General features: G+C 45.0%; 1 protein-coding gene across 1 annotated transcript in view; it reads right to left on the bottom strand.

Annotated features, from left to right (window-relative positions):
• Positions 1 to 21,144, bottom strand: part of tm9sf3 (transmembrane 9 superfamily member 3) — a 128,477-nt gene that overhangs the window by 7,597 nt on the left and 99,736 nt on the right. Inside the window, exons 10-13 of the mRNA XM_038782816.1 lie at positions 20,365 to 20,504; positions 11,811 to 11,879; positions 3,932 to 4,078; positions 2,920 to 3,003 (exon numbers count right to left, since the gene is read on the bottom strand). Of these exons, the coding sequence (XP_038638744.1) occupies positions 2,920 to 3,003; positions 3,932 to 4,078; positions 11,811 to 11,879; positions 20,365 to 20,504 (440 nt within the window). The remainder of the gene's footprint in view (positions 1 to 2,919; positions 3,004 to 3,931; positions 4,079 to 11,810; positions 11,880 to 20,364; positions 20,505 to 21,144) is intronic.

Here is a 21,144-nt window from a genome sequence, read left to right as displayed (position 1 = left end):
GTTGCTATCCACTCCGTCCATACCTCTCATAATTTTGTAGACAAAATAGTGATCACAATTTTGTGACTTTCACTTTAGTAATGGAGAGGGATAGGTGGGTGCAACAGGGCAAGGTTTATAATTGGGGGAAGGGTAAATACGACGTTATCAGACAGGAACTGAAGTGCACAAGTTGGGAACATAGGCTGTCAGGGAAGGACACAATTGAAATGTGCAACTTGTTCAAGGAACAGATACTACCTGTCCTTGATATGTATGTCCCTGTCAGGCAGGGAAGAGATGGTCGAGTGAGGGAACCATGGTTGGCAAGAGAGGTTGAATGTCTTGTTAAGAAGAAGGAGGATACTTATGTAAGGCTGAGGAAACAAGGTTCAGACAGGGCGCTGGAGGGATACAAGATAGCCAGGAGGGAACTGAAGAAAGGGATTAGGAGAGCTAAGACAGGTCACGAAAAATCTTGGCAGGTAGGATCAAGGAAAACCCCAAGGCCTTTTACATGTGTGAGAAATATGAGAATGACTAGAGCGAGGGTAGGTCCGATCAAGGAGAGATTGTGTATCGAGTCTGAAGAGATAGGAAAGGTCATGAACAAGTACTTTTCTTCAGTATTTACGAATGAGGGGGGCCATATTGTTGGAGAGGACAGTGTGAAACAGACTTGTAAGCTTGAGGAGATACTTGTTAGGAAGGAAGATGTGTTGGGCATTTTGAAAAACTTGAGGATAGACAAGTCCCCCTGGCCTGACAAGATATATCCAAGGATTCTATGGATAGCAAGAGATGAAATTGCAGAGCCGTTGGCAATTATCTTTTCGTCCTCGCTGTCAACAGGGTGGTACCAGGGGATTGAAGAGTGGCGAATGTCATGCCCCCGTCCAAAAAAGGGAATCGGGATAACCGTGGGAATTACAGGCCAGTTAGTCTTATTTCGGTGGTAGGCAAAGTAATGGAAAGGGTACTGAGGGATAGGATTTCTGAGCATCTGGAAAGACACTGCTTTATTAGGGATAGTCAGCACGGATTTGAGGGGTAGGTCTTGTCTCATAAGACTTATTGAATTCTTTGAGGAGGTGACCAAGATGTGGATGAAGGTAAAGCAGTGGATGTAATGTACATGGATTTTAGTAAGGCATTTGATAAGGTTCCCCATGGTAGGCTTATGCAGAAAGTAAGGAGGCATGGGATAGTGGGAAATTTGGTCAGTTGGATAACGAACTGGCTAACCGATAGAAGTCAGGGAGTGGTGGTGGATGGCAAATATTCAGTCTGGAGCCCAGTTACCAGTGGCGTACCGCAGGAATCAGTTCTGGGTCCTCTGCTGTTTGTGATTTTCATTAATGAGGGAGTTGAAGGGTGGGTCAGTAAATTTGCATACGATACGAAGATTGGTGGAGTTGTGGATAGTGAGGAGGGCTGTGGTCAGCTGCGAAGAGACATAGATAGGATGCAGAACTGGGCTGAGAAGTGGCAGATGGAGTTTAACCCTGACAAGTGTGAGGTTGTCCATTTTGGAAGGACAAATATGAATGCGGAATACAGGGTTAACGGTAGGGTTCTTGGCAATGTGGAGGAGCAGAGAGATCTTGGGGTCCCGTAACAGCCTCCCCGAACAGGTGCCGGAATGTGGCGACTAGGGGCTTTTCACAGTAACGTCATGTGAAGCCTACTCGTGACAATAAGCGATTTTCATGTCATGTTCATAGATCTTTGAAAGTTGCCACAAAAGGGATAGAGCTGTGAAGAAGGCCAATGGTGTGCTAGCGTTCATTAGCAGAGGCATTGAATTTAAGAGCCGTGAGGTGATGATGCAGCTGTACAAAACCTTGGTCAGGCCACATTTGGAGTACTGTGTGCAGTTCTGGTCACCTCATTTTAGGAAGGATGTGGAAGCTTTGGAAAAGGTGCAAAGGAGATTTACCAGGATGTTGCCTGGAATGGAGAGTAGGACTTACGAGGAAAGGTTGAGGGTGCTAGGCCTTTTCTCATTAGAACGGAGAAGGATGAGGGGCGACTTGATAGGGGTTTATAAGATGATCAGGTGAATAGATAGACAGTCAGAGACTTTTTCCCCGGGTGGAACAAACCATGACAAGGGGACATAAATTGAAGGTGAATGGTGGAAGATATAGGGGGGATGTCAGAGGTAGATTCTTTACCCAGAGAGTAGTGGGGGCATGGAATGCACTGCCTGTGGAAGTAGTTGAGTTGAAACCATTAGGGACCTTCAAGCGGCTATTGGATAGGTACATGGATTACGGTAGAATGATGGGGTGTAGATTAATTTGTTCTTAATCTCGGACAAAAGTTTGGCACAACATTGTGGGCCGAAGGGCCTGTTCTGTGCTGTATTTTCTATGTTCTATCCCTGTCCTCACTGGCCCACAAAGCTTCGACACCACAATTTAAAATTCGTATCCTTGGCCTCGAACTCCGTCATGTCCTCTCCCTTTCTTATTGCCCCTTCCTTTCTTGGCTCTGTAATCTTCTCCAGCCCCGCACTCCTCTGCTATCTAGGCTTCTCTAATTCTGGCCTCCAGCACATCCGCATTTTTAAACATACCATCGTTGGTGGCCTTGCCTTGAGCTAAGAGGCTCATTTGGTCACCCTCGTCATGTCTCCTAGTCGCTTGGAAGTGTCAAATTATGCTTTATAAAGCTCCTTGGCAAATTACATTACATTAATGGCTCCACATAAGTGCAAGCTGCTGTTCTGCCACTGCACAGTGCTACTTGCTTTAAAAAGAAATGCAAGAACTTAAAAGGAATTAGGAGGTGAATAATCGGATATACAGAAGCTAGATTAATTTAGTGAAACGCTCAACTCAATTTACTCCAATTTTGCATTAAATACTCCAAAATACGAGGGAATGAGGGCAACCTTTTTGGCATGGCGGTTAAATATGAAACATAAATGCTTACTTTGTTTTGAAGAAATAGTAATAGAAGGAGTACATGTAAACGTAGACCGCTGTGGATGCTGCAGAAAGGAAGCTTGTCCATTGCCTGCAAGACAGCAAAAAAGTTTATTGTTTAAAACAAAAAAAGTGACTCATTAAGAATTGATGGCTGACATGCTTTTGAGAATGAAAACATTCTATAAATGAGACACATTTCTAGCACAATACAAGTTTTAGGTGGAAAATGAGCTCATCACGAAACTTATTTTGAGAAAACAGTGCCACAATTGTATTAAACCAGCCGTGATTTTATCATGTAAAACGCAGTCCAAATTCTGCACCCCTCTGGTCTTAGAAACAGATCTTTGTGTGACAGTGTTTTGTTCTGAATGAAAAGCTGCATCTAATTCAAAAAGCAGAGTCACATGGCAAAGGTCTGACCCCACTCTGCACGGCGCTCTTTTATTGCAATTGGCCGTGGGAAGGGGGTGAATGGTTCAAGGTCGATCCTGTTGCAATGGAAGTTAAAGAACCCCAACATGTTTATCGTACAAAACGTCAGTTTTTTGGGACAGAACTACTGCTATGTCAGCTCCTTTAGTCATTAGATTGTTCTAATCGAAAGTTTAAAGTCATTTGACACCAAAAAACCCCAAAATCCATATTATTACAGGTCGAGAAAACTGCTTCAGGAAATGGGCATTTCACATACACGGCAGTGATGCTGGCTGCGTGCGAGGTGAGCACAGGACACAGGTGCACTATAAAGCTCTTCGCAGTTACGAAGTCTGGTGAAAAGCACTATTCAGGCTTCCGCAACTGGACAAAGCATTGGAGACCGCCTGTACCTGCGAAACCTCGTGGGTCAGATGATGAGGCCGGGTTAAGTTTTTTTTTGGGGGGGGGGGGGGGGGGGGGGGGGGGGGTGCGTGGCTCATTCTCGTGGGAGAATTCACTTTTGTGTTGGAGCAGGTTTCGAGCAGAACAAACTTTTACCAAAGTTTAAACGGACGGATAAGAGCTCTTCAACTTACCACCTGTAGTCTTCAGCATTGAGCAGAAAATAAGTGCAGACAATGGTCACACAGACTGTCACGATGCAGAGAATAACCAGGACAAGCATCATGAAGCCATATACATAATAAATCTTGTAAGCCCAAAAAGAAGTGAAGATGAAGTACCTAAAGACAGAGAAAACGCAACGTGACTGTTCTTTCTCAATTAACCTGCTTAATCTGGCAAAATGTTTAACGGCAGAGACAATACATGCAATTACTCTACACAAATTTGCTCTCCTACTCCATAATATGTATTAAATGATACACCAGGCTTTCTACTCATTTTCCACAATGGGACACAGCAAGTTGATTCATGCACTATTGCAATTAATTTAGTAACTGGTATCAAAACATGGTACAATTATTACAATTAAATCTTTAATAGGGAGACATTTATTGTCAGCTCACAGCAATTGCTCCTGACGGGCCTGTGCCCATCAGTAGTTGTGACAGTGGGATGGTCGCACAGCAGTTATGTTATTTGGCCAGTGATGCAGAGTCATTTCTATTCCAGTTCCGACAGTGGGTTATCTGTCGACCTGGAAAGGTAACTTATTTTTCGCTCCACGGGTGTTGCCAGACCTGCAGAGTCCTCCAGCATTTTCTGTTTTAAATTATAATAATCCAGAAGTTCGGATTGACGCTCTGCCCATAACGTTGATTTTAAAATTCTCATCCTGGTTTTCAATTCCCTCCAGGTCCTTGCCCCCTCCTTACCTCCAATCTCCTCCAGCCTCAGTCCTCAAGAGACAGCTAAATCCCGCCTCGAGTATCCCTTATTTTAACTGCTCCGTCACTGGCGGCTATACCTTCAGCTGCCTCTCACATTCCCTCCCTCTTACCTCTTTTCAAGACACACCTCAAAACCTCTCCCTCTGACCAAAATTTTGGCCCATGTGCCTCGATCTCGCCTAATGTGGATTGGCGTCCAGTTTATATCACTGCCGTGAGGCACCTCAGGACATTTTATTACGGTAAAGTGCCATACAAATGCACGCAGTAATTATTCATTCCCACCAAGGAAGCTGGGGAATTCAAATTCAGTTGTTTAAATAAATCTGGGGGAAAAATATCAGTAACAGCGACCACAAAACGACTGGCAAGCTGTAGGATACCCAGTACCATCTTTACAAGTGTCCTCTGAAATGACCCAAGAAGTCACTCCATTGTATTAAACGGCTATGAAAAAGCCTCAAAATTGAACAAATCATCTGGTTTCGATGCAAGTGTTAGGCACTACGAAAGTATACTGTGCAGGGTTCCAACTGACCCTGCAAGGTTCTCCCCGATTCATAGAATGGTTGCTGCACAGAAAGAGGCCGTTCAGCCTGCTGTGCCTGTGCAGACTCTCTGATGAAGCAATTCCACCCTAGTGCTACTCCCCTGCCTGTTCCCCTGCAAACGTCTCCTTTTCATAGGACAACCCAATTCTCTTTTGAAAGCCTCAATTGACCCCGACTCCGCGCTACACACGGGTAGTGCATTCCAGATCCTTTACCGTGAGAATTTATTTTTTCCTCATATCGCCATAGCTCAAATCTGTGACCTCTGGTATTCAATCCTTCCACCAGTGGGAATAGCTTCTCCCTATCTCCTCTGCCCAGACTCCTCGATGATTTTTTTTGAATACTTTATCAAATCTCCTTGCAATTCCCATTTCTTCCAGAACTGCCCTAACGTCTTCAATCTTTCTACGTGCCTGAAGTTTCTTCTCCCTGGAACCATTGTCCTGAATCTCTTCTGCACCTCTCTAATACCTTCACATCCGTCCTAAAATATGGTACATAGAACTGGATACAATACTCCAGTTGAGGTCAAATCAATGTTTTATGCAAGTTTAATGCAGCTTGCTGGCTTTTGTACTCTATGCCGCTATTGATATAGCCCAGGATGCCTCGTCAACATCTGGGGACCTCTGCCAAAATTGTCACACAGCCCGGCCGACAGTCATACTTGCAGAAGCAAATCCTTCAGTTAACATTCCAGACGTCATCAACATCCTCAGGTATATCTTCAGATCTGCCAGGAGTCGCAGCACAGTGGTGTACAGGCGGGAGGCAGTGGCCGCATAAGTCCTCAACATTCCCATGAAGTGTCATGCTATCAAGTCAAACATAGGGAAGAAAATCTCCTAATCGCTGCCTACCAGCCAGTCCACAGTTGTGACTCAATACTCCATCAGTGGCACAGGTTGGCAACGTCAATGTTCATCACTACCCGTGGCTCGGAGCAGCTGAAGGTTCCATTTACCAGACTGGGTTTGTAAGATGATGGGCAATAAAAGGGGGAAAAATCTACTTTTTTACCAATCTCGCCGTTAGAGGCACCTTCCCACGATAGCACTGGTAGGAGTGGTAACTGCACAGTCCTTGTGAAAATGATGTCCTCCATCATGTGTGGCATTACCACTGTGCTAGCTTGGTAGTTTCTCAACAGATGTTGCAACTCCAAACTAGATATTCAATGAGGTGCTGTGGGCACTGTATTCATCAAACTTCATGGCACAACATATTCCTAACCCATTATCAAGCCAATCTTGTTCAATGAGGGTAGAAGGGCATTCTAAGAGCAGCGCCAGACATATCTAAAACTGAGATGCCACTATGGTTGTGAAGTTCCAACACAGGATGACACACATGCTGAACAGTAGCAGCAGTTTCTTAGAGACAAGAGGTAAGTGATCCCACAACTAACAGATCAGATCAAAAAAGCTCTGCAATTCTGCATATATGGTTGTGGATAATGATGGACGTCAACTAGAGGAGGAACATGGTGGTGATGTCCAGCACGTGCATTCAAAAGACAAGGCTGAAGAGTGTCTACAACAATCTTCACCCAAAATTGTCAAATGGATGATCCATCTGCCGCCGCCCGAGATCTCCAGAATCACAATGCTAGTATTCATCCAATTCCATTCACTCCCTGTGATGTCAGGAAATGGTCGAGTGCACTGGAGACTCATCAATATCCTGTGCGGCAATGTTCCGTTTGAGTTCCGTCAGAACTGCTCAGTTCCAGACTTCACTACAGCCTTGGTCCAAATATGGAGAAAGGAGTTGAATTTAAGAGAGGAGGAGAGAGTGACTTGCCTCGACATTAAAGCAGCCTTTGGGCAAGTTTGGCATCAAAGAGCCAGAGTAAAGCTGAAGTCAATGGGATCAAGGGGGAAACCTGCCAAAGAATGAAGTCATGCCTAACACAAGGGGAGCTTGTTATTGTTGGGAGGTCAAGGATCTTGGTGCCAGGAGTTGACTAGGTCAGTGCACTTGGCTAAATCACTTTCAACTTCTTCATTAATAACCTCTAATACATCATAGGTGGGCATGTCCACAGATGACCGTAGAGTTAAGGTCTAGTCGCAACTCCTCAGATAATGAGCAATCTGTGCTTGACATTGGACAACATTCAGGCAAGTAATATTTGAACCACACATGTGGGGCAATGATCATTCCAATAAGGTTGAGTCTAAACCAAGTCCTTTGATGTTCAATGGCGTCACAGAATCACAAAATTTACAGTGGAGGCCATTCGGCCCATCGAGTCTGCACCGACCCTTGGAAAGAGCACCCCACTTAAGCCCATGCCTCCACCCTATTCCCGTAACCCAGCAACCCCAAATACCTTTTTGGACACCAAGGGCAATTTATCATGGCCAATCCACCGAACCTGCACGTCTTTGGACTGTGGGAGGAAACTGGAGCACCCAGAGGAAACCAATACACACACGCGGGGAGAACATGCAGACTCCACAAAGACAGTACCCACGCCGGGATTCGAACCTGGGACCCTAGAGCTGTGAAGCAACTGTGCTAACCACTGTGCTGCCCCTTAGCACCACCGTCGTTAAATCTATATCACCTTGGGCAGCACCACTGAATAGAAACTAAACCAGTCACATATTGTGCAGCTACAAGATCGAAGGCTGGGAAATATGCAGCAACTGACTCATCTCCTGACACCACAAAACCTGTCCACCATCTATCAGGCACAAATGTGGATAGCACAATTGCTTCACAGCGCCAGGGTCCCAGGTTCGATTCCCCCACTGGGTCACTGTTTGTGTGGAGTCTGCGCGTTCTCCCAGTGTGTCCGTGGGTTTCCTCCGGGTGCTCCGGTTTCCTCCCACAGTCCATAGATGTGCAGGTTGGGTGGATGATAAATTGCTCTTAGTGTCCAAAATTGCCCTTAGTGTTGGGTGGGGTTACTGGGTCGTGGGGATAGGGTAGAGGTGTTGACCTTGGGTAAGGTGATCTTTCCAAGAGCCGGTGCAGACTCAATGGGCCGAATGGCCTCCTTCTACACTGTAAATTCTATGATAATCTAGGACAAAGGTTCGGCACAACATCGTGGGCCGAAGGGCCTGTTCTGTGCTGTATTTTTCTACGTTCTATGTTTTAAATTGGATGTGTGATGAAATACCCTCCACTTGCCTGGATGAGCGCAATATTCAATAACCTAAACACCATCCAGGACAAAGCAACCCGCTTGAGCAGCATCTTAAACATTCACCTCCTCCACCAACAACACAGAATGCAATGCGCATCATCTGCAAAATGCTCTGCACCAAATCACCAAGGTTCCCTTGATGACATCTTCCAACTCCGCAACCTCTACCACTCACCAGGACAGGGGCAGAAGTGTATCAGAACACCACCACTACTTCAAAGTCACACAGCATCCTCACTTGGAAATATATTACCACTGTTTCATTGCAACTGCCCACCGGAACAATATTGTGGAGAGTACATATATCACTTGATTGCGGCACTTTTGGAAAATGGTGCACCGCAATCCTCTCAAGGGCAACATGAGGGATGGTCAATAAATGCGGTCATTCGGCCAGCTTGGCATAGCTAGCACCGCCCAGATCCCACACAGAATCGGAAAAGCGGAGAAGTAATAGATCATTCAGCCCTTCGAGCCTGCTCTGCCATTCATTATGACCATGGCTGATCCTTGCTGCATCTACTTTGTCTAGTCCTCTAGAAGTTTATGGGTTTCTCGGCGATCCCATTCTCATTCTTCTACAATGAATGATTTTTTTTTTAAACTCCTGGTGTCATGCAGACTCCGCACAGAGAGTGACCCAGCAAGGAATCAAACCTGGGACCCTTGTGCTATGAAGCCACAGTGCTAACCACTATGCTACCGTGCTGCCCCCAAGATCATTTTTAGCAATAAATAGAGGGGGTAGTTCAACTTAAAATTCAAGCGCCCAAGAATCACTTCCAGCCATTGCATTAATTTACAAGTATAAATTGCGCATTTAATTATGAAGGAAGATGGTTCAGAATCAAAAGATCCGCACACAGCGAACTCTCTCACATGCCCACACATGCTATCAGGGCAACATATGTTCTGACTTCAGAGTTTTTGAGCAAGGGAAGGAAATATTCTGCTGGGGTTTCATTGCTGTTTGTTATCCTGCGTCTTATGCTGGAACCTGGTTTAGTTCGCTGCAATAAAAACAGAAAACGCTGGAAAACTCGGGTCTGGCAGCATTTATAGAGCCATAAAATTCCTACTGTGCAGGAGGCCATTCTGCCCTTCGCATCTGCACCGACCCTCTAAAAGAGCACCCGAGCTAGACCGACTCCTCCGCCTTATCCCAGTAACCCCACCTAACCTGCACATCCTTGGACACTAAGGGGCAATTTATCGTGCCAATCCACCTAACCTACACATCTTTGGACTGAGAGGAAACCAGAGCATCCGGAGGAAACCCACGCACACACGGGGGAAACTCCACACAGAAAGTCACCCGAGGCCGGAGTCTCTGGGGCTGAAGCAGCCGTGCTGAAGCACTGTGCCACCGTGCTCTCTTTGCAGAAAGAAACATCTTTTGCGTCCCTATGACTCTTCTGCAGGGCTCACCATGATCAAATAATGATCACTTGTCACAAGCAAGCTTCAATGAAGCTACTGTGAAAAGCCCCTAGTCACCAAATTCCTGCGCCTGTTCGGGTAGGCCGGTATGGGAATTGAACCCGCGATGCTAGCCTAGCATTATAAGCCAGCTGTTTAGCCCAGTGTGCTAAACCAGCCCAAATAACACCTGCAGCCCTGGCCCACAATAAGACTGGTCACTTCAGTCATGGACCAGAGGGAATAGCAGCCGTCTTGGAACCAAATCCCAACGAGAGTCAGCAATTTCAGAACAGGGAGCAACATTTCTTTTTAATTCAATTTTTTTTCCAAAGAGCAAATGGTGCCAACTGTATCCATTTCACGTCGAGTCAGGATCTGGCTGTTGCCTTCCTTTGATCCTGAAGCACAAGTTCAGACATAAAACAAGGATGGTTCCTAGGCATGAACTTCTGATTTGGCCACTACTGCAGTTAAACTATAGCAAGAACTGGATTTGGATGAAATCACTCTACCTTAGATTGCACACAAGTTTAAACAAAAATGGTATGAAACAAGGTTGTATTTGATGATACAGATATCTCCAAATAATCAAACTGTGGATGCTAGAAATCGGAAATAAAAACAGAAAATTCAGGAAAATCAGCAGGTCTGGCAGCTTCTGTAGAGAGGAGTTAACATTTTGAACCTGATATGACTCATCTTCGGAAGTCAATAATATGTTGAGTTGTACAATTTTCTCAAATGCTTCCAGATCAAATTTCTCTAATGCAGTGCAATTTAGAAACCCAGTACATTATTGCGGCCAACGCTGAATTACATCAGTAAAGATGACTGCATGAAATTTTCACTTGAATTATAACAAACAATTAACCCTGGGTCATTTCTGGAGTGGATTAACTGTAGAAAACAGATTTGTAGTAAAGCTGCTGGTGGAAAACTAAACGTGGCGATGAATGAAGAGAATTATCACAAAAGCTACAGTGAAGATGCGGATTTTAGCGTGGTTTCCCTATAATATATTTGTACCAATACATCATCACTACAAGTCAAGTATTAGAGATAAGCAGTCTCAATGAGACACCTCAGCACAGTCAGATCACCATGAAATGTGTTTAAAACTGTGGTTAAATGTGGAAAATATTCAACAGCGCAGGCAGCATCAGGAACAGAATCAATGTTTCAGTTTGATGACCCTTTACCAGAGATCGTGCTGTCTGACCCGCACTTGCATGCAGTTCACTCCAAAAATTTTGATCCATGCAGCTATTGAAATTTTAAGGACTTTGTCAAAAATAGTAACTCAGTCTCCACCTTACTTTTTGAGGCGGTTTTATTTGAATCATTAATGCCGATTGATCGATAAAAAGGGTTAGACGGAAAGTGAGGGAAACTCTTTTTTGCCCATCCAGAGGGTTGTGGGGGCCTGGCATTCACTACCAGAAAGGGTGATAGAGGCAGAAACCCTCAACTCATTTAACAGGTATCTGAATTTGCAACTGAAGTCCCATCGCCTCCATGGCTACGAATCAAATGCTGCTAAACAAAGATGTTCAGGTTAGGTGGATTGGCCATGATAAATTGCCCTTAGTATTGGGTGGGGTTACTGGGTTATAGGGATACGGTGGAGGTGTTAACCTTGGGTAGGGTGCTCTTTCCAAGAGCCGGTGCAGACTCGATGGGCCGAATGGCCTCCTTCTGCACTGTAAATTCTTTGATATCTAAACGAGATTAGGCTCGAGGACCCGATTTCCGGATGGTGCAGACACGATAGGCTGAGTGGCCTCCTACTATGCCTAGATTGTTTTACATTTTCTAAAATTTTGAAGTATCTGATGAGGAGGGATGTGGGGAGAGGCCTCATAACAGTTCCCCTCTATAACATATTATGTAAGCACCAAGTAAGTTATGAATTCAGCCTTTGACTACACAATACAATGTGAACCTGTGCTGAAGTATAATGAACGGCCCGCAGCACAAAGAAACTTACATTTCAATAAAAATAGATCCAAAAGGCAGGATTCCACCCAAGCATACAATAACAGCTGGCTCCATGAACCTGCAACACAAGATCAAAAGTAGCAACAGTCAGCTGAATGCAACACGTCGAGGGCATCATCTGTGGATGTGGCATTGTCCAAGAGAGATTCCAACTGTGAAGAGGCCTTTTTAGTTTGGCTTTGTGAGCTGGCGTTAAACACAGCAAGGTCAAAAGGTTAACAATTTCTACCCTTCCCATAACAGAGGAAAGAGCCTGTGTTCACCCCATTGAAGGAAGTTGTAAATTGCCTTTCCTTACTCCCCAGAGAGTACTCATATAAAGCTGGATAAACACGGTGTTCCAGACCACTACTAAGCATTTGTACAAGGTGCGCTGAAGATGTTAAATTACTAGCTTAAGCACCTTGTTGAAAGCCAGTGAGAATTGTAGGTAAAATGGACACTATGTACTTTCCCGTTACGTGACAGCTGCACCAACATTATTAGCATGTCTTCTAAAGGAGAAGAATAAAGTCAGGCACAAAAATGAGGTGGGGGGGGGGGGGGGGGGGGCAGAGAGAGAGAGAGAGAGCGAGAGAGAGAGAGGATAATGCCTGAAGTTGTTAAATGTTTAGAATTTCCTACCCACTTCTGCAGCCACCTTTTTCCATTCCCTCCCTTTTTGGAACTAATTTAATCCCCTCATTTCCCTGCTCGAGATAATCTTTCAATCACCTTGCAATGCTTACTTAACCTCTTGCAAACTTCTTTCACGTAAAAAAAAATCCTAAACCGTTGACCTCACTACACTGGGACAGTTCATGTTTGGGACCCGTGGCTCCTTGCAGTTCTCCATCCTCACTTGTTTTCAAGAGTACGCTGGTTTAGCAATTATGGGTTCTGAACAAGCAGGAGGGGGGGGGGGGTGACAGGTTCAAGTCATGGCAAATTGTAAATGCGAACTTGATGAATTGCCTCTCAACGCCCTGTGAAGTGGCCTGGCAAGCTGGTCAGTAGTGAAAACACAACAACAATAAATGCAGTCTTGGCCGCATCGCAATAAAGTAAAATTATTCAGTCTCAGAAAGTCATCACACCGGTGTTTAAGAACTCAAACATTAACCATTCCTTTCGAGAAAGCGAAAGGACATTTAAATAGTGCCTTTCACAACTTCAGGACATCCCCAAATAAAATAGATTTTTAAAAACGTCACAGAGGTAAACAATTTCCCCACAACCAAGCTCCCACAAAGAATGGGCAATATTAACCAATCATCTATTATAATAAGGACTTGGAGCTTGGTGCAGAGAGCGCAATTTGAAAGTTTGCAGATGATAAAAAACTTTGAAGCATTATGAACTATGAAGAGGACATGTAGAACTTCATAAAGACAGAGACAAGTTGATCGAATGGGTGGACAAGTGGCAGATGAAATTCAGTGCCAAAGTTTTTTTTAAAAATTAATTTTACAGAATGTGGGCATCGCTGGTTAGACCAGCATTTATTGCCCATCAATAATTGCCCTTCAGAAGGTGGCGGTGAGCTGTTTTCTTGAACCGCTGCAGTCCTCGAGGTGCAGGTACACCCACTGTGCTGTTAGGGAGCGAGTTTCAGGATGTTGCCCCAGCGACAGTGAAGGGACAGCCGATATATTTCCCAGTCAGATTAGTGAGCGACTTGGAGGAGAACCTCCAGGTGGTGGGGTTCCCAGGTATCTGCTGCCCTTGTCCTTCTAGATGGTCGTGGGTTTGAAAGCTGCTGCCTAAGGAACCTTGGTGAGTTACTGCAGTGCATCCTGTAGATGGTACACACAGCTGATACTGTGTGTCGGTGATGGAGGGAGTGAATGTTTCTGGAAGGAGGAGCAATCAAGCGGGACTGCTTTGTCCTGGATGGCGTTGAGCTTCTTGAGTGTTGTTGGAGCTGCACTCATCCAGGCAAGTGGAGAGTATTCCCTCACACTCCTGACTTGTGCCTTGTAGATGGCTTTTGGGGGGGGGGTCAGGAGTTGAGTTACACGCCACGTAGAATTCCTAGTCTTTGACCTGCCCTGCAAGTGTGAAGTGATTAATTTTGGTAGGAAGAACATGGAGAGGCAATATAAAATAAAGCAAAGGAGAGAGGAACCTGGGTTTATATGTGCAAAAGTCATTGAAGGTGGCACCAGGTCGAGCGAGCTGCTAATGAAGCTCACCAGTATCCTGGGCTTTATTACTGGGAGCAGAGTACAAATGCAAGGAGGTTATGTTGAACTTGTTGAAGACACAGGTTCAGCTTCACCTGCAGTATTGCCCAGTCTGGGAGCCACACTTCAGGAAAGATGCGAAGGCATTAGAGAGAGTGCAGGAAAGACTCACGAGAGGATGGTTCCAGGAACGAGGAACTTCAGTTACAAAGACAGATTGGAGAAGCTGGGAATGTTTCCCTTGGAGAAGAGAAACTGGAGAAGAGATTTGATCAAAGTTTTCAAAATTATGAGGGATCTGGACAGAGTAGATCGGGAAAAACTGTTCCCGTCGGTGGATCGAGAACGAGTGGGCACAGAGACGAGGAAAAACTTTTTCACAGGGTGAGTGGCGAGGGTCTGAAAGGCACTGGAGTGAGTGTGGTGGAGGCAGGCTCATTCAAGGTATTAAGGAGGGGATTGTATTATCTAAAAAGGAAGAATGTGCAGGGTTACGGGGAGAAGGCAAGAGAATGACACTTGGTTAATAGCACCTTTGGAGAGTTGGAGCAAATACGATGGTCCGCATAGCCTTCTGAACCATAATCATTGTGACTCTGTGAATGATGAGTGATGGATAAACATTGGCCAGAATATGGGGAGAACTTCTCTGTGCAATCTCATCTTTAATAATGGACTCAAGTCTTACCAATCACCAATGTCAGGCTCACCAGCCTATAATTTCCTGTGTTCTGCCTCCCTCCCTTCTTTTAGCCATTTTCCAGTCCTCTGGGACCCTCGCTGCCTCCAGTGATCCCTGAAAGATCACCACCAATGCCTCCACAATTTTGGACCCCACTCTGAATTCAATTCCCGAGCCACTGAGTTCATTTCTTTCCTGAGGATAAATCAAACCATTTCCAAACTTGGGAGTGGAGCTGAGCTTTTTGCCCTGTTTCCTCGGACCACCTACTTACAACTCCTCAACATCTCCTGTCTCTGCCCCTGCCTGTCTGCTACAGAAACCCTCATCACTGTCACTGTTACCTCTGGACTATTCCAATGCTCTGGTCAGCCTCCCACCTTGCACACTTCCATTACCTTGAGCTCATCCGAAACTCAGCTGCCCACATCCTAAATTTAACCACCTCCCATTTACCCATCCTTCCTGTGCTTGATGTCCAGATTAAATAGTGCCTCAATTTCAAAATCCTCATCCTTGTTTTTAAACTCCATGGCATTATCCATTCCTATCATACACGGGCAGCAGATACAAGGAAACACCTCCACCTGGAGGTCCCCTCCAAGTCACTCACCATCCTGACTTGGCCATATATCTGCTGTTCCTTCACTGTCGCTGGGTCACAATCCAGAAACTCCCTTCCTAACAGCTCAATGGATGTGCCTACACCACATGAACTGCAACGGTTCAAGGTGGCACTCACCACCACCTTCTTAAGGGCAACTGGAGTAGGCAATAAATACTGTCTCAGCCAATGACGCTACATCAACACAAGAAGCTCGGCACCACCCAGGACAAAGCAGCTTGCTTCTATAATTAGTATTAGGAGCAGGGGAAGGCCATTTGAACCCATCCAGGCTACTCCACCATTCAAGATCCTGTCTGATCAGATTATGCCCTCACTATCCTTCCTGCACCCTCAGATTCTCTATTGACAAGGGACTCAATCTAGTCTGGCCGTAACAATATTCAATGGCCCTGCCTCCACCGCTGTCTGGGAAGGACTGTTCCAGGTTCATGGCCCTCAGAAAAAAATTCTCACCTCCATCTTAAATGGGAGACCCCCTTATTTTGAAACTGTGCCCCCTAGTTTTAATCTCCCCTGGAATAGGAAACATCCTTTCAGTACCCACCCTGCTAAGTTCCCTCAGGATCCAATAGGTTTCAATAAAATCAATTCTCGATCTTCTAAACTCCAACGCGTTAAGGCCCAACCTACCCTCATTCAACCCCCTCAATCCAGGAATCAGTCGAGTGAACTGTCTTTGAACTGCTTTGAATGCAATTGTGTCCTGTCAAATAATGGAGACCAAAACATGACGTGGTCTCACCAGCAGCCAATAAAACTGTCACAAAACATCCACTCCCTCCCTGCAATAAACAACACCTTCCCATTTGCCTCCCTAACCACCTGCTGTATCTGCATACTAATGTTGCGTGATTCATATACCAGGACAATCTCAAAACTAAATAGTGGGGGTGAGGGAAGTTGTGATAAGCCAAAGAGAGTGATGGTAAGACAGCAGGATAGCAACAATGGAATTTAAAAAAAGACAGCCAATACATTTCCTTTTTACCGGCTGGCACAGACTGAATGGCCTCTTTCTGTGCCCTAAATGTCCTCTGGTTCTAAATGGTTGTCAAACTGCACCAAAAATGGACAGAATGGCCAAAACACAAGAGTGCGCCAGTAGCTACAGCCAGAGATTGGGAAAATAATTAAGAACGAATGGCACTCTATTTGAATGCACATAGCATTCACAAGATAGACGAATGACGGCCCAAATAGAAGTAATGTGTTCTAATTGCCATTACAGAGACATGGCTGAAGGGTGACCAAGGCTGGGAACTGAAAGTTCAAGCGCATTTGGCATTTAGGAAGGATAGGCTAAAAAGAAAAGGGAGTGGGGTTGCACGGTTAATAAAGGATGGGAGTAGTACATTAATGAGAGAGAATCTTGGATTGGAAAAGGAAGAATCAGTTTGGGTGGAGCTTGGGAACAGCAAAGGGCAGCAAACCTTTGATAGGAGTTGTTTAGAGGTCACCGGATGGGAGTGGCGATGTTGGGTACATTATAAATCAGGAAATTAGAGGTGCATGTAACAAGGAATACAGTAATCATGGGGGACCTCAATCTACATATTTCTGGAATGGACACATTGTTTTCTACAAAGGTTTGTTGAGGAGCCAACCAGAGAATGGGCTATTTTAGATCTAGCATTGTACAATGAGAAGCAGGTATCTTGTTGTAAAAGAGCCTTTCGTGACCATGCTAGAACTTTACATGAAGTTTGAAAGTGTTGTAGGTCAATCCAAAACTAAGGTTTTAATCCAAACAAAGGAATCCATGAAGGAATGAGGGGCGGGTTGGCTCAGGTAGATTGGGGAACTACATTAAAAGGCATGACAGTAGACAGGTGATGGCAAGCACTTAAAGAATTAATACATGGTTTGCAACAAATTTACATGCCTGTGAGGTACAAAAAGGCAGCAGGAACAGTAATCCAACCGTGGCTAACAAGTTAAAGATTCTATTAGTCTATTAGATCTAACGAGGAGTCATTGAAAGTTGCCAAAAAAAGTATCACGCCTGAGGATTGGGAGCATTTTAAAACTCAGCACAGAGAACCAAGAAATTGAGGAAGAGAAAATAGAACGTGAAATTAAAATAGCAAGCATAAAAACAGACGGTAAAAGCTTCTACAGGTATGTTAGAAGGAAAAGGTTAGTAAATACAAACGTGGGTCCACTGCAGGCAGAGAATTTATAGTGGGGAATAAGGAAACGGTGGAGACAATAAACAAATACTTTATATGTCTACTTAAATATTTTGAGGTTTACCAGGGTGTTGCCTGGTATGGAGGACATTAGCTATGAGGAGGTTGGATAAACTCTGTTTGTTCTCACTGGAACGACGGAGGTTGTGGGGCGATCTGATAGAAGTCTATGAGGGACACAGAGTCAGAAGCCATTTCCCCAGGGTGGAAGAGTCAATTACTAGGGCACATAGGTTTAAGGAGCGAGGCGTAAAGTTTAGAGGAGATGTGCAAGGGAAGTTCTGTTTTTTTTTATTTTTACACAGAGTAGTCGGTGCATGGAACTCGCTGCCGGGGGAGGTAGTGGAAGCAGGTACGATAGTGACATTTAAGGGGCGCTTTGGCAAACACATGAATAGGATGGGAATAGAGGGACACAGACCCCGGAAGTGCAGAATGTTTTAGGTTAGACGGGCATCATGGTCGGCACAGGCTTGGAGGGCCGAGGGGCCTGTTCCTGTGCTGTATAAGAACATAAGAACATAAGAACTAGGAGCAGGAGTAGGCCATCTGGCCCCTCGAGCCTGCTCCGCCATTCAATTAGATCATGGCTGATCTTTTGTTGTTCTTTTGTCTTCACCCACTCTACCCACTACTATGTCTATGTATTTACATTGAGTATTTATGCATGTCCTATGGGGGTTTTTTCCTCCATGGAACGTATGGAACGATCGGTATGGGTTGTACGCAGAATACTTTTCTCTGGCAATAAATCAATCAATCAATTTTCATGGAGGATACCAAAATTCTCCCTGAACATTGGGGAACCATGAGATTGAGGATCTGAAGTAAATTAGTATTAGTGAAAAAGTAGTGCTGGAGAAATTAATGGGGCTGGAATGTCATAAGACGCAGGAGTACGCCATTCGGCCCATCGAGGCCACTCCGCCATTCAATGAGATCATGACCGATCTCACCTCATCCTCAACTACATTTTCAATGACCCATGTATTTTCACAGGGTTTTCAAATAGGTCCTACGCAGGCGAGTAGTTCTGCAAAGTTAGAGCCCATGGGACTGGGGAAATATACTGGCATGGAGTGAGGATTGGTCAATGGTCAGATAAGAGACTATAGAGATAGATGGGTCATTCCCAGATTGGCATGCTGTGACTCATGGGATGCCTCAATGATCAGTGCTTGGGCCCAGGCTATTCACGTTTGGATGTAATGAAATGAAAATCACTTGTCACGAGTCGGCTTCAATGAAGTTACTGTGAAAAGCCCCTAGTCGCCACATTCCGGCGCCTGTCCGGGGAGGCTGGTACGGGAACCAAATGTAATATTTCCAAGTTTGCCGATGACAAAACTGGAATGTGATTTGTGAGGAGGATGCAATGAGGCTTCAAAGAGACTTGAGACACGCTAAGTGAGTGGGCAAGAACATGGCAGAGAGAATAAATGTGAAGTTATCCAATTTGGTGGGAAGAAACAAATTGAGAGAGACTGGGAAACTGGAGTGTTCTTGGTCCTCCATGCAGGTGCAGCGTGCAATTAGGGAGGAAAATGGTGTGAGCCTTTATTGTTCGAGGATCTGAGTACAGGAGGAAGGCAGTCTTGCTACAGTTGTATAGAGCCTTGGTGAGCACACCTGGAGTATTGTGTACACTTAAGGTCTTCTTATCGAATGATAATGAGTCTCTCTCAATTTGTTTTTTCCCCACCAAATTGGATAACTTCACATTTATTCTCTGCCATGTTCTTGCTGCTCTGGAGGCACAGTCGTTGAGTATGTTCAAAATGGAGGGCAATAGATTTCTAGATACTAATGATATGGGGGCAGCAGGGTAGCATGGTGGTTAGCATAAATGCTTCACAGCTCCAGGGTCCCAGGTTCGATTCCCGGCTGGGTCACTGTCTGTGTGGAGTCTGCACGTCCTCCCCCTGTGTGCGTGGGTTTCCTCCGGGTGCTCCGGTTTCCTCCCACAGTCCAAAGATGTGCGGGTTAGGTGGATTGGCCATGCTAAATTGCCCGTAGTGTCCTAATAAAAGTAAGGTTAAGGGGGGGGTTGTTGGGTTACGGGTATAGGGTGGATACGTGGGTTTGAGTAGGGTGATCATGGCTCGGCACAACATTGAGGGCCGAAGGGCCTGTTCTGTGCTGTACTGTTCTATGTTCTATATCAAGGGACATGGGGATAGTGCAGGAAGATGGTGTTGAGGTAACTCAGCCGTCATGCAGTAAATTGCTGGAGTAGGCTGGGAGGGCCACACGGTTTACACCAGCTCAATATTCCTGCAGCCCGGCAAGTCAGATGTTGATGCTGCACTAATTCTGGCCTCATTTCCCAGCAACCACCACACCCACCAAACAAAATCCCCTAAATTATATGTCCCACTACTGAAGATTGTGCCTACAGCTGCCTCGGTGGGTAAGCTCTGAAATTCTCTCCCTGAATCTCTCCCACCTCCTCCAAAGCGTTTCTCAAAACCTGCCTCTTTGACCAATCTTTTGGCCATCTGTCCAAACATCTTCATTTCAGTGTCAGGGTTTGTTTCATAATCTTTCTTCCAGTTAGCTTTCATCAGCAGTTTAAATGTCGGTACGTGAACAAACACTCAATGCTGACTACACAGGCTAATCCCACAAGAAATGTGACTGCGTTCTACTAGGGTGCACGGGACGGACTCCGAATGCCAAAAAGCACTCAAGGCATCCATAGTAATGCCAACAATACCCAGGAAACTTCACCACCGATATAGCCAACTCGGAGCTTTCGAGATAGAAATTAGCTCCATGTTTGCAAATTTGCAGGTTTAACACGTTTAACGCATTTTACTTTTAAAAGCCAACAATGCATAACCCACCAAATGATTAATAAACCGCTGCTACGCACTCACCATTTCTTCTCTGGAATTGGACGGGGTACTGCATTGACACGACAAGGAAAGTTGGGCTGTCCCGACATATTTCTACCAAGAATAGTCCCCACCAGATTCAGGGGGAGGATGACGAAGAAACAGATGCAGCACACAGCAACCTTCAAGAAGGAAAGAAAAGTGTCTTAAAAGTCAATTCAATTCCACTGCGCATTTTGTTTAAATTGCATTACCGAAATGTCTTGCTAAACTGTAAACCCTCATTGGCGTGATTAGGATTGAAAATGATTGCATGCAGATAATGGTTGGCTGCAAGTGCTGCGTAGTATTCATCAAGGTCGGGTCAACCCAAAGAGATGGGACTGTTGGCTGAGAATTTCCACCAACGGAGGTTATTTTGAACTCCCTTGTCTACTGTAGGAATGATTAACGGGCATCAGGGATCCATTAAAACAAACGTGAGAACACAATCAATTAAAATATGAATTCGCTGGAAAATCCTGACATCACAATGACCACAACTGATCGAAGAAAGGTAGGAGATTTAACTTTGAAGCTGAAAGTTTCATATCCGTCACTTTGGGTTCTCATACATTAAGCCAAAGTGAATATGAATTAAGAAACATTCTACCGGAATGAAAACCCCATAACTCTTGGCTGATTAGCCATAAGCAACAAACAGCTATATCCTCTTGTGCGACTTCAGTCCCTAAGTTGCGACTGAGATCATAATGCAGCTGTGGCTCATAAAACGGCTTCACTTCGCCTCAAACTTGTCGCACAATTGGAATCAAGGTCAAT

Source organism: Scyliorhinus canicula, chromosome 22 (genome assembly GCF_902713615.1).
Source record: "Scyliorhinus canicula chromosome 22, sScyCan1.1, whole genome shotgun sequence".
Taxonomy (NCBI): Eukaryota; Metazoa; Chordata; class Chondrichthyes; order Carcharhiniformes; family Scyliorhinidae; genus Scyliorhinus; species Scyliorhinus canicula.
This window is presented reverse-complemented; position numbering and strand designations above follow the sequence as displayed.